Here is a 23,418-nt window from a genome sequence, read left to right as displayed (position 1 = left end):
ATTTTTGATGAAGTTGAAGTCCAGTCAACTTGAAACTTAGTATACATGTTCCCTATAAAATGATAGTGTACCATGGACACAGTCTTGTTTATACTGACTTATTGATTTCGAATTCAGAGGTTAAGAGTAGTGGTCTTATCATACCTTCTTCAGATCTGTCTTAAATTGTTTTAAATTTATAATTTTATTTTATAAGACATCATTGTGTACTTGATGAGCAATAGTCTCATGCTTATGTCATGTTAGTGTTTTTCAAAAGTGAGAAAAAACAAGAAATACGGTAGAATATTGGAATTGAAATATATATCTTTTAGATTTAAATATTTGATAAAAAAAATGATGTACTGTAAAAAAACAAAAAACAAAAAAACATAAAAAAACACAAACAAGGACAACGAACTCACTTATAATGGAAATCGGAATAATCTTGTATTATGTAGAAATTGACATTGTAAATATCGTGCACTGGCGTCGAACACCCCTTTTCTCGGTTAACAAAACACATTATTGGCAATGAAAATGAAAATATAAGCGGATACTGACACACTCATACACTCTTGGCTCGTCACTATCAGAAGTGAGTAGCAGACATGCTTGAGAGGAAATACTAAAAACAATCTTCCTATCCTCCCTCAGTTATCAAATGGTTGTCACCTTATATATTATATCTGATGTTAAACCATGTGAAAAGGTAAATTTGATTTTAATTGCCACTTCAAAAATTTACTTTCTGCTTCGCTTGCATTGTCATATATAATATTGTAAAAGATCCCAATAAACAAAATTATAGTCAGTAGCATAAGGGTACATACGATCAGAAACACATAGATGATTATCATTACATACAAGTGAAGGTCATCTCCGCTCAATGATCGATTTTATGGCACACATATGGTGAACTTGGTATTAAGGTATTAAGGTTATAAATAAACTGTTGGTATATTCAACATAGTTATCATAGTGAATATTTAAGCTGCCCATTTTTTTATATTTCAAGTAGATTTTGATACTGATTATGCTCGAATCTTCTGCACTCTGTTGGTAATAAATTACAGCAATACATTCACTGTCATACAGACTTTCAGTAATGAGATGTATAGTGTAGTTTAGATCTTTAGATACCAAAACATGAGCAACACGACGGGAACCACATGTGAAGCAGGACAAACCTACCCTTCCGGAGCACATGCAATCCCAATTGAGTTTTGGTGGTGTTCGTGTTGCTCACGGTTTCGTTTCCTACTCATGTGTTTTTATATTGTTGTTTGTCTGATGATATTTTTCCGTTTTTTTTGCCATAACATTGTGTCGGTTTGTTTTCGACGTATGAGTTTGTATATCACTATGGTATCTTCCGTTCTTAAATAACTACATGCTAAAAAAAGTTGTACTTTTTTTGTTTTTGTAGTTTATACGTGTTTCTCGTTTCTCGTTTTTTTTTATATAGACCGTTGGTTTTTCCGTATAAATGGTTATACACTAGTAATTTTGGGGCCCTTTATAGCTTGTTGTTCGGTGCTCCGTGTTGAAGGCCGTACATTGACTTACAAATGTATAATGGTTTACTTTTTTAAATTGTTATTTGGATAGAGAGTTGTCTCATTGGCACTCACACCACATCTTCCTATATCTATAAACATGTGCCGTTTATCACTTTTCTCCAGTACTTCTGAACATAATGCTCGGAAAGCTTCTGATACACTAAATAACGAACGCTAAAAGCGTATTTTTTTTATAAACATTAACTGATGTCGGTCCCATTTAAGGTGGTACCCAACACTTTTTCACTAAAATTAATTTGGCTCGTTTGATTTTCATAAAATTTTGTCGAAGTAAATACTTTAATAAATATATAAAAAATTAAAAAAAAATTGAACCAACTGTTTTGTCAGAAAAATTACACTGGTTATATAGCAATTTGACAAACACCAATTTTGATCATTGAGAAGCTGAATATTACTTTTACAACACAACGTAATTAAAAAGTTTAGCTGATTTTACAGAGTTATCTCCCTGTAGTGTTAGGTACCATCTTAAAGTGTTGGTGTAAGGATGGAAGAGCAACTGAAGAAAGTAAATGATGACGTCATTCAACTTTCATCTATTTAAACTTTCAGAGATCGTAAGTTAAATGTATAAGGACACAATTTTATGCGTCTGTAGTTTAAAAGTTATGTCTCTTTAGTCTGGAAAAACCTGATCTTTCCATTAGTTGAAACTGACTTTGGACTATATCTTTTAGTGACTGAGAGCACACTTAGATCGGTACTGTTGTATTGGACCTTTTGTTAATTTGTTTGTGGTTTGTATTAATTTGACGAGTCAAGCCCTGTTCAACTGATTTTTAAAAACTTGTCTATACTCGAGGCACATATGAATTAGCCGCTATTTGAAAATTTCGAAAGTTGTCATTTACAAATTAGCAATAATCTTTTACCGATTTGGAGCATCCGAAGTGCTGTTTTTAATGTACTTTTACTATGACAGCTAAAAAAAACCCATCAAAACCTAAGTTGGTATAAGTACGAGTACATAAATGCATGCAGAACTATATACCAGTAGCAGACAGAAACCTAAAAATAATGCAACATACTCTCTTCGAATTGGACAGTGGTCCTTGAGAAGAGAGTTTTATAGTTAAAAACAAAAAATAATGTATCCCTGCAAAGTTTCATTAACTTAGAAGATCGTATAACCTTTCATCTCGCGTTTAAAATTGGCATTACCATAATGACTTTCATCCCTAAAAAATAAATGTATGCCACTTGATCATACCGTTCACTGTTCAAAGACGAAATTGTTATTGGTCGAATCGTATAAAAAAAATGATTTCATAATTGAAATATTTCGACCAATTCAAGTGATAGTATTATATCATGTTGTTTATTGTTAATGTCTTACATCATGTTTATTCATTTGGTATTTCTTACGCATCACTACCGACGCTTACAAAGTCGCTTTCAGTAAGAAAACTCGTATTGATATTTGCGTAAGTACATGTAACTGAATTTGCATATTGCACCATTCGAGATTCTTTCCACCACGCGTCTGTTATCACATTATATGAATACAAATCTTTGCTTTCTACTGTTCTTGTGGGTTTATTTCTTCGAATAAACTGACGTATTCCACCGCACACATAAATTTTGTTACCAATCAAAGTAACGGCTGTTACCTTTCTGTCATCCGGAAAATCAGTGCCGTGGCGCCATCTATTTGTGTTGACGTCAAATATCTGAATGACAACTGCATATGAGCTCCTTGTAACTCCACCTATTAAATAGATCTCGTTATTCATTGTAATAGCAGAATGTTCACATCTTGGGTTAACTAACTTAGTGTCAATGATATACCATGTCTCAGTTTTTATATCGTATCGCATAACCATATCAGAAAATTCATCTAATACATCTTTTCCACCAAATATGTAAACGCCATCATTTGCAATAGCGGATGCGTGATGGTAAAGTTTAAGTGGCATCGGCTCAAGTAATTTCCAATAGCCTAATTCAACATCGTACATTTCGAAAGAATCAAGAGGATAACCAGTTGGATACACTGCTTTTCCACCCGAAACAAATAAGCAGTGTCCATGGCAACATGCGGAGAATGCACATCTTGCTGTTATCAAATTATCACACGCTGTCCATACTGATAATCTTTGATCGTATTTATACACATTCCGCATAGCTTCGCCTGATTCAGAGAATCTGTAGTTGTCATGAAAAATGCCACCAATAAAATATGTCTCATTTTCTTGTACAGTTACGATTTTGAAATAGTCAATTCTATATTTTAAATCAAACGTTGGATGATGCTTAAGACCGAAATAATTCTTTCTTGTTTCCGGGTCATATGCTGTAAAGGACCGCTCGTGCTCTCCGTTGGCCCCTCCAGAAAACACAATTAAATCTCGACACAACATTCCCGATCTTTGTTTAGTTTTATATGCACCACTATGCTTACTTTGTATTTGTAAGTCTGATGAAGTATTATAAGCTGAATGTAGAAATTCCTCAATAATACTTTGACAGAAAGGGTTTTCTTGGACTAGTTCGTTGTTGATAATACAATCATTGAAAAATTGTTGGGTAACGAGAGGAAGCCGCACCAAATGAAATAACCTTGGGAAAATAGATTTTCTAGAGCCTACATCAAATTTTACCCAGTCGCATATTACTTTAAAAATAAAATCCTCCGTTTTTACGTAAATATCATCTGACTGTAAAATTTCCTCCAAGGAATTTGTATCAATCTCGAAAAATTGGTCGGTAGTTGATACGTCAGTAAAATGCTGCATAATAAAATGTTTGCAAGCATCTTGAAGTGCTTTACAATGATGATAATGTGCAAATCTATACATTTCCACGCAATTAGAACAATGAAGTTGTCCATTCATATACTCAACACAACAGTCAACAACATCCAATAACTCAAACATATTTGAAGCCATGAAGATGTCCTGTGCATTGTCCGGGCCTATGTCAATAACACCAGAGTACATAAAGTTCAAAATACACTCGACTGCGTCAGCTGTGACATCGTACAATGCAATATTTTCCTGTGATGTCTCTTGTACGTTACTCGTAAACATAGCCCTGAAAGAAAAAGAAAGAAAAAAAATAAACACGTGATTTTTATTCATTAAACGCCTTAAATTTTGCCAAAAAGTAAAAAAACAAATCAAAAAAATCTAAGAAGTAGACTTACAATACGGCTTATTTGACCTGTCTTGTCTTTTGTCTTGTTATTTTTATTTACTTTAAATAGTATGTGTCAAAACTCCGACACAGAGTTAACGTTGTCTTTGTTCCATTACCCCCATCGGAAGTTGAATGGTCGTTTCCTAACCAATAATTCTATAGGTTATTGATAAATAATCAAAATACAAATGAATTGTGGTTCGTCAATCTTAATATAATGATAAATATATACCGAAAGTAAGGACTGCTAGCTGCCAATACATTTCTGTTGCAAGGAAATGTTCGTTTATCTACAGTTAGCGTGACGTCAGTCAGTGTCCGGTCTTGATAAAGCTGCAATAATCCTTTCAATAGACTTTCTTGGTGGTCTTGTTTTCGCTCTAATTTAGACTTCGCCATTTTCCATAAACTGTCATAAACACAACATTTATTATACACAATCAATTGCAATGTTTAGAATTTTAACACTGGAAAAATCAACACGCATAATTATGAAAATAAGATGTGGATGGTAATGATACCAAATGTCGACAAAATGAGCAACTAGTTAAGTATATGACAGATCAACGTACGGCCTTTAGTAATAAATAATGCCCATTCCCGCATTCTAATGTTCAAATGCGAATGTAAATCAATTCAAACCGTTGTACCTCTATTTCGACATTTTTACCTAGCATGTCTATTTGTTTTGTTCATACATCGATGTTTTCAAGATAATTGAATTTTATGAAACTGTCATACAAGTAAGAGGTTTACCCTCGGAATTTTTGATTTTTGCGATTTTATCTGTTGAGATACATGTTACCAGCTACCCAACTTATGTACAATAAAATAGTCGAAATACAAATTTGATATTCATGCAGCAATGAACAAAAAACAACCACTGAATTGCCAAAATCCGAATTTGGAGAGGCACATAAAAAATGTGGCGGGGTAAAACATACTTGCAGGCGCCTTATCTATACCTACTGTAACCTAGGATCGTTATGGGTTTTCTTAACAGTACAACATAAAACGAAACAATTCAGGTGAAAATGGCTTAACTCATCAAATTGATACAAAGCACTAAGGAAAACCTATATAACAAAACCAAAATTACATATTTGAGAGTACTCAAAGTAACTAGAACATAGTTCCAAGCTTATAACAACTAATACTGAACCATTAACATAAGAATAAAATCCTATTTACATTAATATTCTAGGAATTCCGGTTTCGACGGACTGATCATATTACATAGAATGGTTTTGGAAATTGTAATTCATAACAATCTAACATGCAATTTATCTCAATGTTAGATATTTATTCGGACTTCAAACAGATTTTTTGCTTCGAAACATATATTTTAATCTAAATTAATAAGATATAGGTCATATATATCAAAAACTCGAATGCTCAAATTTGTAGATAACCAAGATCATTTAACAAATTTATGAATTTGAACATGATGGCTTGATTCCTATACAATCACGATGTGTACAGCTCCAAGAGTAACACTGTAACACATGAAAGCAACACAATGACATATATATTAAAACTGAACTTGGTGCGTTTATAAAGCCGAACTTCTTACATCATTATAAAACGACAAATCGTATACTACATGTATACTAGTAAATACTAGACAGAAACGATGTAACAGACCGAAACAGATATGACTGCAAGTAAACTCGTCAGAATATTTTTACAATTGTAAGCTAATGCAGAAGATTAAATAAATAAGAATATCTTATATTTAACACATGGCAAGAGTAAAATCTCTTTGTTCTTACTGTGGTATAATCTGGATAATGCACAGCTAAGGTGTGCATTAACTACCTCAGATAACTGCACAGTTCAAATCTATTTTTACCTTTAGGGGCGGTTCTTGGATTTTGAAAGGGGCGTTATTCTATCAAATTAAAAAAAAATCCCCGAGTGTAGCGAGACTAAAGACAATATTGACGTTTTGAAGCTAAAACACGATACTTTGTCAAATCCAAGGGTTAACGACCTGTTCGCCCCCACCCCCGAGTCTGTCATCTGCCTTGAAATTACGACAAAGATAAACTTCGTGCAAACATCGTAGTTTCAAAATAGGAAAAAGAAATGTTTCTCATTCCTTCAATTTTTTTTATCTTAAAGCTGGGACATAAACTATTTTATTATATTTTGTGTACAACGTAAATCTATATCAGTGTTTTAAAGTAAAAAAGAAAGTTAAAACAATTTTTGTTAATTTCTGCCCAAAAAGAATTGTATCTAAGAATATCCGAATATAAATAAATCAATCTGATTTAGATTAGTTTCAGACTCAATGGAATTTATAACGACTTTTTGAATATCCGAATATAAAGGAACTATTTTTGGATCGAATTTAATGAGGACCATATTTCAGTTTGTTTTAAAACAGGGGGATTAGCTGGAGATCAATCAGACTTCATTTAGACTGACGTGTCTTAAAAAGCAATACAGAAGATAAAAAGAGATTGGGGGGACGGGGTTGCGGGGAGTAAAAGGTTTTGAAAGAGAAACGTATTTTCTGTTTATTATACATTTTAAATTTAGGTAATATAATATCTTCCTCGTTTCTTTTTCTCTCTAAGCATATCATTGAGAAATTCAAAAGCAATTATTCTGATTTAAACTCAATAACCCTTGCAGTTATGTTTTTTTTTATTCATACACCGAAAGTACACAGTTTGTGAAAGTCTTAATCGTCACCAATTAAATGAAAATGGGGAATAAATTTAACGGAAATATTTTAATCAACAAAACATTTTTTTTTATCATATACCCAAGCGCCTGTGGAAACGATAAAACAAAATATACCATTAAATCCCAATTTTAGAATGAGTCTAAATATGAAAAAAATTATAAATTTTAAACTTACCAAAGTCGTATTTTCGCCTTGCTTTACCCTACAAGAAATTTTCCTAGGATCCGTGGATTGCGGAATGACGTCAACATTTCTAAAACGTTCACGTAAATTGATTGCGTCATGTGTTAAAACAGTTATTGGCCAATCAAATCGGTATATGGAATTTAATCTGCACAGCACGAGATGACCCAATAACCCGAACTCCTACGTCGTTCGGGTTATTGTGTCATCTCGTGCTGTGCAGATTAAATCCCATATACCGACTTGCTTGGTCAATAACTATAACATACATATCAATTCAGAGAGTTTTTTGTTTGTGTTGAAGCAAACAACTAGTAGGAAGATAAGTAAAAATAACCCTTACCTCACAGGCTCGTCCTCCGTGTTAATGCTTCAGTTGTTTATTGCGAAAACAATATATTTTTATTGTTATGTATATCATGTTTATGCAGGACCATTATATAATTCTAAATGAAATGCAATATAAAATAGTGATTTATATAGAGACTTATATTCGAAGACGTAGGTAAAAATGCAATTGTACGAAACTTGAAAGTTCTGGTATCTTATTTTGTATTTAGCTGATTAATTAAAGACTGTTTTCAGGCTGTCCCCTTACAATACCTCTACATCTCCTGTGTGCGTGCATACACATACTAATAACAATGACGACAGATACATAAACACATGACTGTAATTATTATTCCTCAGTGTGCACTGAAGTTGTTGTTGATTCTGGCAGTTTTCATCGGAAGTATTAATAAACAATACTGAGTGAAGATACCTTTTGACCTGTATTATAGGCGATTGGACATGATGCCTGTATTATATATTTTAATATGTATTTCCGTATTGCTTTTTTATGGTTGACATGTTTGTTGTATTTCATTTCACTATTTGAATCTGATAAATTGTATGTTTTGTTTTGCTTTGTATTTGATGTGATCCACTCGATCGAACCTACATATAATATATAATTTAATCGAGGAAAGCCACTAACTATGGTTAAGTCATAATGATTGCTCTCATGAAGTGCTTGATTACTCATTTTGAACTATAAATTTAATTCAGATATACTCAGTATATGACAATGATCACAACTGAACGGAGTATTTAGGATCGTACGTTAAAACAATCATCTTCAATATAATCCGACGAAAAAGATTAGTCATTTAGGGACAGAAGCTACGAGTTATAAGAAATAATTAAAATTATGTTCAATTATTTATGAAAGTGAAGTAATGAAATAGTAAGTCACTTATAGCAGCCAGTTTGGTGCAGTTTTGTCAAAATAAGCTCAGAAATATAGCTTATGAATTTTTCACTCACAAGTGAATAATTCGACATGATTTAATCAGTATTCATGTGACCTTTAATTTATTACCTTAGCTAGAACTGGATAACGTGTGTATAGGGCGTGTTCAGTTTAATATTAAAAAGAAAAGAAAACATTGACAGTGAAACAAAGTTAAACCATTTGCCACAAAAACTCATTCTTACACAGGTAAATACAATGATTCACATATATGTTTATGCCCCACCTACGATAGTAGAGGGGCATTATGTTTTTGGTCTATGCCTCCGTTCGTCTGTCCGTCTGTGCGTCCGTTCGCTTCAGTTTAAAGTTTTTGGTCACGGTAGTTTTTGAAGAAGTTGAAGTCCAATCCACTTGAAACTTACTACACTTGTTCCCCATGATATGATCTTTCGAATCTTAATGCCAAATTATAGTTTTGACCCCAATTTCATGGTCAACTGAACATAGACAATGATAGTGTGAAATTCAGGTTAAAGTTTTTGGTAAAGGTAGTTTTTGATGAAGTTAAAGTTACATCAATTTTAAACTTAGTACACATGTTCCCTATGATATGATCTTTCTAATTTTAATTCCAAATTAAAGTTTTGACCCCCAATTTCACGGTCCACTGAACATAGAAAATGATAGTGCGAGTGGGGCATCCGTGTACTATGGACACCTTTTTGTTTTTATCCATAATATGAAATCAAACAGACCTAGAAAAATCCAATTACAGGAGTTCTCTTTCTGCTTATTATATATATTTTCATTTATTTTAATATCGGAGAGTCTTCGGATGTCACCTGGTTGGTTAAATAGATTGCGTCTAGACAAATTACATACGAAATGTTGATATGTCTTATCCAGCACATGCTTTGTAAATTGCTTATTCTACACATTCTACATCTTTTATAAACGTTTTATTATGGTATAAATCCAAGGCGAGAAAATGAGTTAAAACGGGGAACGTACATTTGACAGCTAATGCCCCTTCAACATACTTGAACATTACTGATATTCAGCCTTGTGATATTTACATACAAAACAGGACATAAACAGTCTCACAAAGGACTCATTAATGGTATTAGTTAGACAGCAATGACATATTAGTTTATCAAAATATTTTTTTAATGTTGAAACATGATTACACAAAATATTAAGTAATTAGAGAAATAGTTTTCTTGCAACCAAACTAATATATATATAGTTTCATAGTTTATTAAAGAAAACTCTGCCGCAGAAGACTACGTAACAGGAGAATATAATATACATTATAAATTACAACATATTTCATAATACATGCAGTATACAATTTTAAATTATATATCTTCAGAGATAAATCTTTGTTTATTGCAATTTTACATCAGACAAGCATCTTTTCTACCTTTGAATATAAATTGACAGCTTAGACAGCACATTATAATTACAATATTTAAGCATGCCCCGTACTTATTTAACATTTTGATATTTTAAATAATATGGAGGAATGAACATCCCCTTAACTTCACAATTGGTACATAGAAACAAGCATCTCTACGGTAAAGTATTAGCGCCACACAAACTTCTTTTTATATATTATTTATATGTTTGCATTAAGTCGAAATAGATCAGACATTTGCGTTATACATATCCAGAAATCAACGCCACTTTGCTTATTTGAATATTATACTAAAGAAATCGGATACGGGTCACGGAAATTACATTAAAATGATAGGGAATTTTGAAAAAAATGTCTGTTTTAATTTTAATTTAAGTGATAGACAGGTTGCCGGGGCAGAAAATGAATATACACAACAATATACACCATTTAAACGAAACATAATTAATGACTGTTGTTGCAAAAATACAGGTTCCTGAGCTATTTTAAAAATCGAAGCGAGAGGCTTTTAACATTGCAGTGTAAAATACAGGCTAAAATGGCTGAAACGTCAAATTTGCAAACTTCGTGTTGAAAATTGGCTTACAAGGTCTTTACAAAAACAGGTCATATGCAACTATTACAGTCATAATAAAGTTCGATAACTCTGCATGTGACTGGTTCAATATAGGATTTTTTTACTGGTTACCTGATGAATTATTTTAAGAAAATTGAAAAATATCTTTAGTTCACCTCGGTTTATATCCATTCGATGTCTTCTTTTATGAATATAACATAATATTGCAAAGAATTTCATTGATAATCGGACAACACTAACAGGCATAGGTATTGTCAAAACATGCATCTACATGGGTATTGTCAAAACTTACATCGTGATTAGGTGCCATGTTTGTTTTCTTTGATCACGTTGTTGTTATGACTTAATTAATTTCTCCTCAATCTTGCTATGTCTAAGGCTATTCTTATAGTTACAATAACGTGTCATATTTAATTGCAATATAAACAGTAAAAATAAATTGAATTATGTGCATTAACAAAATAAGTGTCGAACATCCTCTACGTTTGAAAATTATTTGTTCGCCATTTTTCAAAATTTTATAAAAGAACAACAGCATGTTTAAACTTGATAAAAAGGAACCAATGTTCGGTTACATGCTGCTTTAAGGTAAGACAATGACTGAAAACGCGAGCATCCAACATTTATTTAATATTCATTGTAAAAATCGTACAAATAATATTTTTACCATGTCGCCCCACGCTGTCAATCTGGTCGCCATCTTGAAAAATAATAGCAGATTTTCTGAAAATAGCTTATTTTCAAATCAATTTGGAAGGGACATAATAGAAAATTAAACTATTCTATGTACGATATTTCAAATATTTATGAATATAATAATAAGCACAAAGACAATTATTCCATCTGTTTTGTTTAAATCGCAATTTAAGGTTAAAGACGATAGAAAATCCAATATTTATCGTAGTTGTATGATTTAACAATGTGAACTATCGAGGCAACAAGACAAATTTTCAAAAGCATTTGGAAGGGAGAAGATCAAAATTTAAACTATTTCAAAAGCAATATTTATATTTCTAAATATATGAGGAATTACTACAAAGACCCACACTTTTAGTATCATGAACTTAAAGTAATGTATTTCATCGATTCCAGAAAGCCCCTATGCATTTCTATACAATTTACTAGGGCTTGATACGGGTGATTTGTGAAGTCACAAAAGTCACGTGATGACTGCTATAGTTGGATATGTGCCGGGGTGAAATTTGAAACTTGAATTTCGAAAGAATAAGTAAGTCCAAACCTTGTATGTGTAGTCGTTGAACTCTAGGTTCCCACGTAAAATTAAAATGTCATTATTTCAAGAAGAATAAACTCGTGAAAGCACGAAAATTCACTAAATTCGCGTTCATTGTTTTGATTTTGACCGCCTGACAACTTTACGGAAATATCAAAGTGATTGTAAATAAGGACTCTAAGACGGGCAACTTATAATATCCGTGTTTTAAAGATTTTAATGATATCAAGCCTGTAAAGCAGTCCAGTTCAAACTACTATCACGTGGTACAATTCTCATTTACATATTATGAATATTAATTAGCAAAACCACTACTTATTTCTGGCTATGAATGATTTTTTTTAAATATTGCAATGGGGCTATACCCTTCCAGCAATCTTTTTTGCTTCAGTATAACAAAATTCAAAAGTTGGTGTAAAACAAAACTAACCAGAGATACCAAACTTGTAATTTTTAATATAATTTGTACAAAAAAAAATCCTAAAGGTTTCACTTAATACATCTACGGTTATCTATGTCTGTGGTAGAAAGTTTTAGTATTTCGATCATTTCAAAAGTTTAATTAGCAATATTGATAGTATTAATGCAGCACATTTCTTTGATAGGAGATACTAAAATAATTTACCAATTTTTGAAAAATAGACTCGTAAACATGCTGGACTTTCAACATATTCTGAAAGACTGTAGCATACGTTATAACTTATTAATGTATATGCAAATGGTTGATCTAGTCTACGTAAATACAATGTATGTAAAATTACACTGTTTAATAATAAAAATAAAATCCAACTATCAACATTTCATAAAATTACGTCATCAAAATCAAATTAACTCTACCACACACTAAGATCACTCTTTCTTCCATTCATTCATTCATTTGATTTGACCATCCATAAAATAACATACATTTAACCTGCAACGCTCATTCGTCCTATCTCAATCTGTATGAATTAGGCATCCACCCTTCTATTCATTCGCCAAATCATCCATCAATATGCACGCAGACAACCATCTCTTTTATGATCCTGCATCTCTAACTCGTCTTATCTCCATCGGTATGAATTATGCATCTTCCATTTCCATTTATTCGATCAATCATCCATCAATATACACGCAGGCAACCATCTCTTTTATGATCCCGCATCTCTAACTCGTCTTATCTCCATCGGTATGAATTATACATCTACCATTTCTATTCATTCGCCCAATCATCCATCAATATGCACGCAGACAACCATCTCTTTTATGATCCCGCATCTCTTACTCGTCTTATCTCCATCGGTATGAATTATGCATCTACCATTTCCATTTATTCGACCAATCATCCATCAATATACACGCAGGCAACCATCTCTTTTATAATCCTGCATCTCTAACTCGTCTTATCTTTATCGGTATGAATTATGCATCTACCATATCCATTTATTCGACCAATCATCCATCAATATACACGCAGGCAACCATCTCTTTTATGATCCCGCATCTCTAACTCGTCTTATCTCCATCGGTATGAATTATGCATCTACCATTTCCATTTATTCGACCAATCATCCATCAATATACACGCAGGCAACCATCTCTTTTATGATCCCGCATCTCTAACTCGTCTTATCTCCATCGGTATGAATTATGCATCTACCATTTCCATTTATTCGACCAATCATCAATCAATGTCAACGCTTCGACTCTTATGACTATTCATTCGTCCAATCATCCGATGATATGAAATATCAACCCAATACACAGTATATTCATTCGTCCAATCATTCATCAATATGAACACAACGATTCACAAAGACACTGTTTTCGTGAATATGAAATCACACATCTTTTGGACACTCGTCCGACTAACTATCCCACTCATTCATCTATCATGAAAAATGTAATAATCTCATAATTAATTAAACTTATTGTTCTGTTTGTTGAGGCAACTAAGTTTGCTGCATTGTTCCACAAATAAAAACGATTTATACTGGAACTATACTGCTGTACTTTCATTTGTAACTAAAAAAAATAAAACATATATAGTCAAATGATATGGTATCATGAGCTCAATAGGAAGTAGCTCGGTACTGTCATGCTTTATACGAAGACCCTTCTTAAATTATTCATTTATAAAACTAATTTAGAAGTTTTTAAGACAATGAATAAAGATTTCAAATCCCTTTGAGATGGATTTTGCTAATATTCATTCAGTCCTTAACCTATTTCTATTCTTAAACAGTATTGTCTTACAAAATTATGTTTGGTTCTGGACGTTCCTAAAGAAAGTGAATCCAGAAGAGCGCCTCAGACGCATGACATTAAGAAAGTGTTTTTTTAATTAAAAATATGCATAGAAAACAGTTGGCTGTAGCCTACATGTATACAGTTTTTCGTTTTAACGTCAAACATTTAAGTCTTACTATATTTAATGTGTTGCTAGTTATTTGATAATAAGATATCACTACGTTGCATGAAATTTATCGTGCACTTCAACATGCTGTTTATAAGTAAGGAAGTATACAAAAAAGGTAAAATCATAAAAATACTGAACTTAGAGGAAAATCAATTCGGAAAGTCCATAATCACATGGCAAAATAAAATAACAAAACGCATAAAAAACGAATGGACAAGAACTGTCATATTCTTGACTTGGTACAGGCATTTTCAAATGTAGAAAATGGTGGGTTAAACCTGGTTTTATAGCGCTAACCCTCTCACTTTGATGACAGACTCATCAAATTCCGTTATATTCACATTGATGCATTTATGTTTTCTGAGAAAAGAATTCTTTTTGAATATGATATATGTATCTTACTTGAATCATTTATCTCCTTTGTTTTCATGGATTGCATTTTCTTGCTGACTGTTCCATACATCCTGTATAGAACACGTTCTACAGAGGAAAACTTTGAAGGAGTTTGTCTACATATGGGACATTTCAGTTGTGTATCTAAGGATCTATTAACACAATCCTTATGAAATGCTAAAAAATAACACAAAAATGGCACAAATCTGAATAAAACCAAACTGATTATTTTTTATGACACTGTTAATAATTTAATCTTATAAAATACTTTTCATTTGTTGAAATTTTTTGAAGAAATAATCAACTAATTGTAAGAAGTGAAAGAAACTGAACTGTAGGAAGGTGTGATGATGCCTCGTTCCCATTCTATGTCACACAAAAATTATTCAGTCTCAATTCGAATGTATATTCGATACTTCACTTATTCATATGTTAGTATCAGATGCATATGCATATACATTTTATAAGCTGGTTTTTTTTTAGATAATGTCTAACTCTTTTTTCCTAGTTCCGCTGTTTGCTTTATGGATGGATTGTATGATACTGTCTCAGATATATCTTATGGCTTAATTTTCATATAATAAATCCATACCACAAAATAAGGTTCTTTTATGTAGTGAACTATGGTATACGTTTATCATTGTTGAAGGCCGTTTTGCAACCTCTAAAGTTGTATACATTCACCTCATTTGGACTCGGTTGAAAAATAGCAATTGTTCATCTAATTCTAACATGGTTCATATATTGACCTCCGCCCTAAATAAAAACCAAACAAAATATGTCTAGTCAAATCCAGTTTTCCGATTTTGACCCCATTGACATTTCAACTTAATAGTAAATAAAGTTTGAATCACTTAACTTAGTTTTTTGAAGTCATATATATATATATTAGTTTGTCACGCATATTGACAAACGAAATGTTAAATGATACTTTTCTAGATTTTAGATAGTTCTTCGACCTTGACATGTACATTACTTTTAAATGCACAATACGAAGGTAAATATTTCAGTGATGTTTGTTAAACGAAAGCTTAAATTGATATAGTTGATTAATTTTGTCATAAACTTAACTAATGATAACTGCAAAATTGCACAAATTGCATTTTCAACTGAAGCACATTTTTATGTGTGTTTCATACGTGTGAGAAAAAATATATAAGGCTTAGCACACATATAAGACATGTTTTATTCATTCGACATCGTGGCTGAAGTATGTCTATTTCCATATTCTGGATGTTTAAGCATATAACGTGACCGGACAAATCGTTTTGGAAAGACATTTTATATCGATGACAGTATTAGAATTGTAAGCTTTTATTAGCAGTGACTTTTAAATTTCTTTGGCTATGCCATCTCCTCTTTCTTTCACGGAAAAATAATCATTAGATATATATTTACTTTGTCAAACAAATAATCTCCGACCCGCCGTCTTCTATTTAATAGGCAAGTCAGTTATGTACCTTTCTTGTTAAATTATTATTTCGTATAAAATATTAATCCAGTGACAGAAATTTTCTATTTGCAAATGGTTTCTCCCTTTTATATTTGTTAACCGTATTTTATCAAACAGGTTCAAACAATCATTGTCTCTTTTAATATCCTGTATTACGTCCGGAGTAATGCAGCTTTATCAAATTGTTCGTTTCCATGTTTAATTGCGTATGATTTTGTTGCAGTTCAGTGTTACTGTTGGTGCGTTTTCATCAGTTTAAGTTTGTAACCCGGATTTGTTTTCGCTTTATCGACTAATGACTATTTAACAGCGGTATACTACTGTTGACTTTATTTATTGATACAACTTACTATGTTCACAGGTTAGCTTTACTACTTTTTCACTCTTTGAATCCTTTGGTTCAATGCAAATACCACAGTTCGATCCTGCAGATTATAATTTATGAAAGATGATAAAACGAATTACGTATACTATTTCAATTGCCAATGTATCTATAATATATACGCTGGTTCTATGTCTCAGTAATTAAAAATTGTATTGGATTCTGAATATTAGAAGGTTTTTAAATTGTATTTACTTAGTATGTTGTGTTTTATATCCCTTTTTTGGTTCATGGAATTTCAAGGGATTTCCTTAATGGATTAATGCTGTTTGCAATGAAGCTATTGAACCCAAGATTCTCAATAGCTATACATACGTAAAAATGGTGGCCTTTGCCTGTTGTCTGCTCTTTGTTTGGTCTGTTGTCTTTTTGACATATTCCCCATATCAATTCTCAATTTTATTTTATTGACCTTATTCAAAAATATATATGTAATCTCTTTTGAGTTTTTATATGGTTGAATTATCCAACATATTGTCCTTGGACATTGAGAGGACACAGATTAGTCGAAATGCACGTCTGATGCAGAAAAAAATCTAACCACTGAAATGTTTCATGTGGAATGTGCACTAACTCATTATCTATCCCAATGTTGGTGTGTGAGTATGACTACTGCACTTTGACTTTACATACAAATCCATTTGTCATTTATGGTTCAGAAACCAAGCACGTAACTAGAAAAATCGGAGTAAAATTATCGATGGTGTTCTTATTGCTTTGTCTTTTTTTTTATGGGCAGATACACTTACATTTTGATAATTCTGCTTGTATAGATTTGTCAAAATGTTCTTGTCTATGTTTGGGATGTTTTTGTTTCCCCTTTGTAATTGAATACTTATATTTAAGTGGCGGTTGTTTAGTTTTGGGGATATGCTATTTGAAAAAGTATATACTACACACTCGGATTTTCGTTGTTAAAAAACAATTTGAAAACATAAGTATTTAAATCATAAAGTAGTAAATTGTGTCCTTAACATATTACAAACTAAACAGCAATGTCTTCGATTTCATTTTGACTCGTACGTAAACGAGTATTTGAAGTGAATTCATGTGATTACTGCATAGACACCAAATGTTTATGTGTACATTGTGCCCCCTTCCATAACTTACCCATAAGTACTGTTACAGGAATGTATGATGTCTTTCGAATTATTTCCTGCAAGATACATTTTATAAGTATAATAACAAGTTTGTGTGTAGTTTAAGGAATCCCCTGAATAAGCACACTCTCTGTCAAATAAATCGATATTATTATTATATCATTTTGGTCATATAGCTTTTATATGTGTTTCGTATTCGTCTGTACTTTGGTAGATTGATAAATAAACTCTAGGATAGATACCAGGATTAAATTACGCCAGACATACGTTTCGTCTATCAAAGACTCATCAGTGACGATCGAATCCAAAAAAGTTCAAAAGGCCAAATAAAGTACGAAGTTGACGAGAATTGAGGACCAAAATCTTCTAAAAGTTTTGTAAAACATAACATATTTAAACTCGTATCTTGTGTTATTGCTCTTGGCTTAGAATAATAACTTGACTGTTTATCAACATTGGAAAAATATGCTAGTACTGAAAGATGCATAATATATTTAACTTTTTACTAATTATATAAAACAAGCAAATAACACTTCAATTAGTTTTAATGACCAATCACTTCAAAGGTATATTGAATATTGGGGAATATTGTCCTTCGTAGAACACATATTTCACTCGCAAGCTCGTGCAATATAAAATTCTACTCGGGACAATATTCCCCAATATTCATGCAATAACCCTATTATTATTATTATTATTATTATTATTATTATTATTATTATTATTATTATTATTATTATTATTTTTTTTTTTTTGTTCATAATAAAATCTCCGTAACATCCAAACCTTGTGAGCATGAACCTTGTGCCATCCTTTACAGCACGCTACCATTGATATTACTAAGACTAATATCGAAATAACTGTTATGATACTTGTAGCTATGATATCTGCGTTTGAAAGCTCTGACTTTTTCCTAGAAAAAAGAAAGTAGTCGAACAAATAATTCTGCATATTTAAATTTGCCTTGAAAATAGAACTGAAATTCAATGTTTACGATGATGCAGTTATTATACAAATTTAAAAATGTTAGATATTAGTACAACATTGGTCATATGAGAAAAAAATGCGTGTGGTATATCTAGGAACTTCACGTTCATCTATATAGAGCTATCATTTTACTTTTCACCCTCTATGCGGTTTTTAATAGCTACGGCGACTGCCTTGATTATTCTGCAGGATCACCGAACAATTAAAAAGAATACATTTCGTTTTTCCTAGCGTATTTCAACCATTAGATGAAACCTGAATCTGCCTTCACTGCATAAGATAGCCAAAAATTGTCCTAACAATTAACAATACAACACGGCCTTCAGAATTATCATGAAACTTCTACTCCTCTGTGGACGATTTGAATCATGTGGGAAACGTAAGAATATATAAGATCTATTTTACTATACGTAAAAAAATATGAGAAGCCATTTCCTTTTGATAATTTATAAAACATTTGACTGGTCTGACCTTTACACAAGTGTCCCTTTTTCGTAATTTCTTTTTAAAAAAAAAAGGTGCTATAATAATACGCCAAACTATGTTGCATATAATAGAATGGCCAACGAAGAAACAAACATTTGTTATCACAACACTGTGTATTTCTTCAGGAACCAACTGGACTCCTAATATTGCCGATTTATTTCTTCAATCATAAGAGACATCGTTGAGATTTTCGAAAAAAGATCGAAATTAAGCAGGTAAAATAGAGGCAAAATACCAGAGGATCATTCAAACTGATATATCAAAAATAAACAGACGTCGCCATTGATAAAAACGAAAAATACAAACAGAAAAACAATAGTGTACAAAACACAACACAGAAAACTAAAGACTAACGCGAATCCCACCAAAACTAGGGAGGGGGTCTCATGCACACCGGAAGGGCACGTTCCATCAACTTCTTTTTTGGCTATAATTACAACACCCTCTGATTTTGTCATATAAGGGTCATTTTATCACTGTTATTTGGAAATTTACGTCAACACAATCTCGTCCTCTGTATCATGAGTTTGACATCAACCAATGAGGATTTTCAAAGAATGTGAACCTACAATGAGCAAGATGGCGGTGGTAATTTAGGAACATGATCTGATAGCCCCTCGTAACACCTGAGATCGGTTAAGATTTTTCTGTGGATCGTTAGATGTAGTTTCTTATGGGGTTTACATTTTTCTGTCGTATTACCAATTTGCCATGGCGTTGTTCGTTTTAGTTCGGCTTGTAAGGTTTACATGATTTCCTTTTTCATAATTTCTTTTTTTATATCTGATACGGTCGATTTATGTTTCATTATGTGTTAGATTTGATAGAATTACAAATTTTAATCACCAAGATGTACAAAACATACAATACATACCATTTAGTAAACTCGTATAATCCAGAACAAACTATCAATAATATTGACCCGAGAATGGCCAGGAAAATGGATGTCTTTCGTTGATTGTCATTCATCGCATATTGTGTTTCTTTAGTGACTATCCGTCAATTTGATCATATGTATGAGTTTATTAAGTCTGTCATCCCACGGTTTGCTTTCTGACCTTTTGTAATAAATCATTGGTCGAATTTAAAGTTACTGGCAAAATCCAGACGGTTTGTATAATTAATGCCGAATTATGCAATTTGCAGAACCATCTTAGATAGAATATTCGTTACGTAAGAAATGTATTAATATCTTTTTTTCATTTATGAACGCGATATCATTAATTCACAGACAGGTAACACAGTTTTAACACTTATGGTAATGTACCCTTGCCGATGAACTATATATCTTCCTTAACATAATTAATACAACTGTTATCCCTTCTTCGTTATAAACGCGATATAAAATTATCCTGAATAGCTTTACGAATTGTAAAATGTTTTTATTTACCTTTCAAATGCATTTAACGAACACAATTTTTTAAATAGGTCATTCCCTTCGGTGTTCTAATAAATTTCGTTTGTCCTCAATAAAACACTAAAACACCAATAAATTAATATATGTATAGTCCAATAACCAGCTCGTACAATAAACTTTATTATAAGACAAGTTCTTGTTGAGTATCAAGATACAATTACAGTTGCAAGTACCTTAGTGTAGTTGATCCGAAACGAGTCAGTCAAAAGGATAAATTGCATTTAAATATTGGGTTTCATTAAGCACAAAGGGAAAATATAACAAAAATAAGAACATGGATATGTGGATTTATCTGTTCTTAATTTGATATATACTTCTTTTATAAATGTGAATTATTTCTTGTAATTTAAGTCTTGTTATATTCGATAGAGCAGACATTAGATGCTCAACTCTACGTCATACGGATCAAGTGGAAACGAATAAAAATAAAACAGTTTATTTTGGTCCGCATCTCCAGTGCTCATCTCCTTGTCCACTAAATAACTTGCTTTATAAATGGACGTCACAAGAGAAAGAACTGCGTTGTATAATATACAGATTTTATTTTCTATTGAATTGTTCAATATGTTTTTATCTCTTTCTCGTTGATACCATCATCCTTTCAATTTTTAATTGTCATGAAATATAAAATGAGGGTCATGAGTTATAAAGATGGTGCTAACTCATACCACATAACAGTATTGATGGTGTTAATGAATAAAAATGTTTCATTGGCAGCTGAGGGGAAACAGATTTTGGTACGGGTCTTTTTGTTTAGTTGTCATTTTTAATTTCCGAATTTATAGACATTTGGCTTTTTATTTTTTTATCTATTATGCACATCTTAGTTGTCTCACTTCAATTTTTCATTATTTTCTTATTTTTGGTTTGCTATGGTTTTTAACATTTCAAAATCAAGATCATTAAGGAATCAATTATAATTAGTGATGGACAATTGTTGAAAACAAAATCCTCCTTCAATATATTGTGAGTCTTTTAGAGTAAGAAATTTCCAACAATCATATCAAATGCTACATTATCTCAGGAAGCGTTATTTATGGGTTGATATAACAATTTCTTACAATGGAATTTGACGAGACTGTCATCAAAGTGAAAGGGTTAGCGCTATAGAACCAGGTTTAATCCACCATTTTGTACATTTGAAAATGCCTGTACCAAGTCAGGAATATGACACTTCTTGTCCATTCGTTTTTGATACGTTTTGTTATTTGATTTTGCCATGTGATCATGGACTTTCCGAATTGATTTTCCTCTAAGTTCAGTATTTTTGTGATTTTACTTTTTTCACAATTCAAAACATTTATGAAAGTTCGGCAAGTTCCGAGTGTCGAATTTCTACCCGATTTGTGTCTATCACAATGCTGGTAAATATAATATTTTACTTCTCTCTGTCGCAGTAACATACCATCTGCTACGTCGTATGGTGACTAACTTAGTGTAGTTCATCCGAAACGTGTCAGTCGAAAGGATAAATTGCATTAAAATATTGGGTGTAACTAACCACAAAGAGAAAAATAAATCAAAAATAAGAACGTATATATGTGCATTTATCTGTTTTAAATTTGATACTTCTTTTAAAAATGTGAATTATTTTTTGTAATTTAAGTCTTGTTGTATGTGATAAAGCAGACATCAGATGAACAACTCAACGTCATTTTGGATCAAGTGGAAACTAATAAAGAGAAAATAGTTTATTTGGTCCGCATCGCTAATGCTCATTTCCTCACCGACTTAATCATTTGCTGAATTCATACATGGACGTCACAAGAGAAAGAACTAAACAAACTATTATTATCTTCAACTGCGTTGTATAATATACAGATTTTGTTTTCCTTTGAATTGTGCAATATGTTTTAGCCACAATCTATTTCTCGTTGATACCATCATCCTTTCAATTTCTATGTCTCAATTCATTAGCGACATGTTTTAGGGGTCTAAGATCTTTAGAAACCAATGAAGTCGTCAAACTTAAAATAATTTGCCAGTTTCTGTAATAAAAAGTGTTAAATTTCCAAAAAGTGTTGTCCCTACCGAAAGGGGAGAAACAAAATTTGTGACATCTCTCATAACCGTACCTTTTTTAATAATTCGTGTAGTATTGCATATTGTGACCACTGAATACATGTTCTATGTAGTAGGGTAACAAGCTTACATTGTGTTGTTTGGATATTCCATCTCTTTGGTTGATTCATAATAACTTGATGTAACCTTTCTTAATTAATAAAAACTTAGTTTTGATGTCTGTTGGTATACCTGTGTGTAGTGCTAATAGTAAATATCAGGATGATCTGACCAATAGCTTATGTCTTTTTTATGATAGCACATAGGCTCCTTATGTCATAACCACAATACGATCCCCTTTCTCCAAATATGAACTACCAAACTAGACTTATTACCGGGTTGTAATACCATGAGCAACACGACGGGTACAACAAGTGGAGCAGGATGTGCTAACCTTTTGGAACAAAGGATACCACCTCCTGTGTTTTGTCGGGCTCGTGTTTCTCAATCTTTATTTTTCTATGATGTGCTGTTGTTTTTCTGTTGATTTTATTTTTCAATTTTATCCATGGAGTTGTCACTTTATTTTCAACTTGTGATTTTAAATGTCTTTTGGTATCTTCATCTTCAATCGCCTCTATTTAACATGTCAATATTCAAAACTGAGATTTTAAATCAAACAAGCAATATTTATTTGCTATGACTATGTCGACCTAATGCGTGCTCGGTCTAATTCAACTTTTGTTTAGTCC

At 32.0% G+C, this 23,418-nt stretch overlaps 2 protein-coding genes across 5 annotated transcripts; both read right to left on the bottom strand.

The window, feature by feature from the left end:
* Nucleotides 1–2,019: 2,019 nt before the first annotated feature.
* Nucleotides 2,020–7,994, bottom strand: LOC134707899 (kelch-like protein 38). 3 transcript variants are annotated; one of them, XM_063568052.1, is made up of 3 exons: nt 7,928–7,994; nt 4,936–5,112; nt 2,020–4,598 (listed from the first exon to the last, which is right to left on the bottom strand). In XM_063568052.1, the coding sequence occupies exons 2-3, from the start codon at nt 5,100–5,102 to the stop codon at nt 2,927–2,929; spliced, it is 1,839 nt and encodes a 612-aa protein (XP_063424122.1). In that variant the 5' UTR covers nt 5,103–5,112; nt 7,928–7,994; the 3' UTR covers nt 2,020–2,926. The 3 variants fall into 3 exon arrangements, with proteins under 3 accessions (XP_063424122.1, XP_063424123.1, XP_063424121.1); XM_063568053.1 differs by lacking the exon at nt 7,928–7,994 and adding an exon at nt 6,348–6,392; XM_063568051.1 differs by lacking the exon at nt 7,928–7,994 and adding an exon at nt 6,277–6,342.
* Nucleotides 7,995–11,726: 3,732 nt separating this feature from the next.
* LOC134707898 (uncharacterized) lies at nt 11,727–20,793 on the bottom strand. Of its 2 annotated transcripts, XM_063568050.1 has the most exons (7): nt 20,639–20,793; nt 20,123–20,306; nt 18,562–18,688; nt 17,786–17,831; nt 16,644–16,718; nt 14,850–15,017; nt 11,727–14,053 (listed from the first exon to the last, which is right to left on the bottom strand). In XM_063568050.1, exons 2-7 carry the CDS (start codon nt 20,215–20,217, stop codon nt 14,028–14,030), a joined length of 537 nt encoding a protein of 178 aa, XP_063424120.1. In that variant the 5' UTR covers nt 20,218–20,306; nt 20,639–20,793; the 3' UTR covers nt 11,727–14,027. The 2 variants fall into 2 exon arrangements, with proteins under 2 accessions (XP_063424120.1, XP_063424119.1); XM_063568049.1 differs by lacking the exon at nt 20,639–20,793 and having other exon boundaries at nt 20,123–20,620.
* Between the last annotated feature and the right edge of the window lie 2,625 nt (nt 20,794–23,418).

This window comes from Mytilus trossulus, chromosome 2 (genome assembly GCF_036588685.1).
Source record: "Mytilus trossulus isolate FHL-02 chromosome 2, PNRI_Mtr1.1.1.hap1, whole genome shotgun sequence".
Taxonomy (NCBI): domain Eukaryota; kingdom Metazoa; phylum Mollusca; class Bivalvia; order Mytilida; family Mytilidae; genus Mytilus; species Mytilus trossulus.
This window is presented reverse-complemented; position numbering and strand designations above follow the sequence as displayed.

Coding starts and splice junctions, on each gene's coding strand:
- LOC134707898 (XM_063568050.1), bottom strand. CDS start 20,217: ATGAATGACAATCAACGAAAGACATCCATTTTCCTGGCCATTCTCGGG. Junction 15,018..16,643: donor AAAGCTAACCTGTGAACATA/GTAAGTTGTATC, acceptor GTTATTTTTTAG/CATTTCATAAGGATTGTGTT. Junction 14,054..14,849: donor AAAGGAGATAAATGATTCAA/GTAAGATACATA, acceptor TATTTTTTTTAG/TTACAAATGAAAGTACAGCA.
- LOC134707899 (XM_063568051.1), bottom strand. Junction 4,599..4,935: donor GCTAGCAGTCCTTACTTTCG/GTATATATTTAT, acceptor TTTTTCTTTCAG/GGCTATGTTTACGAGTAACG.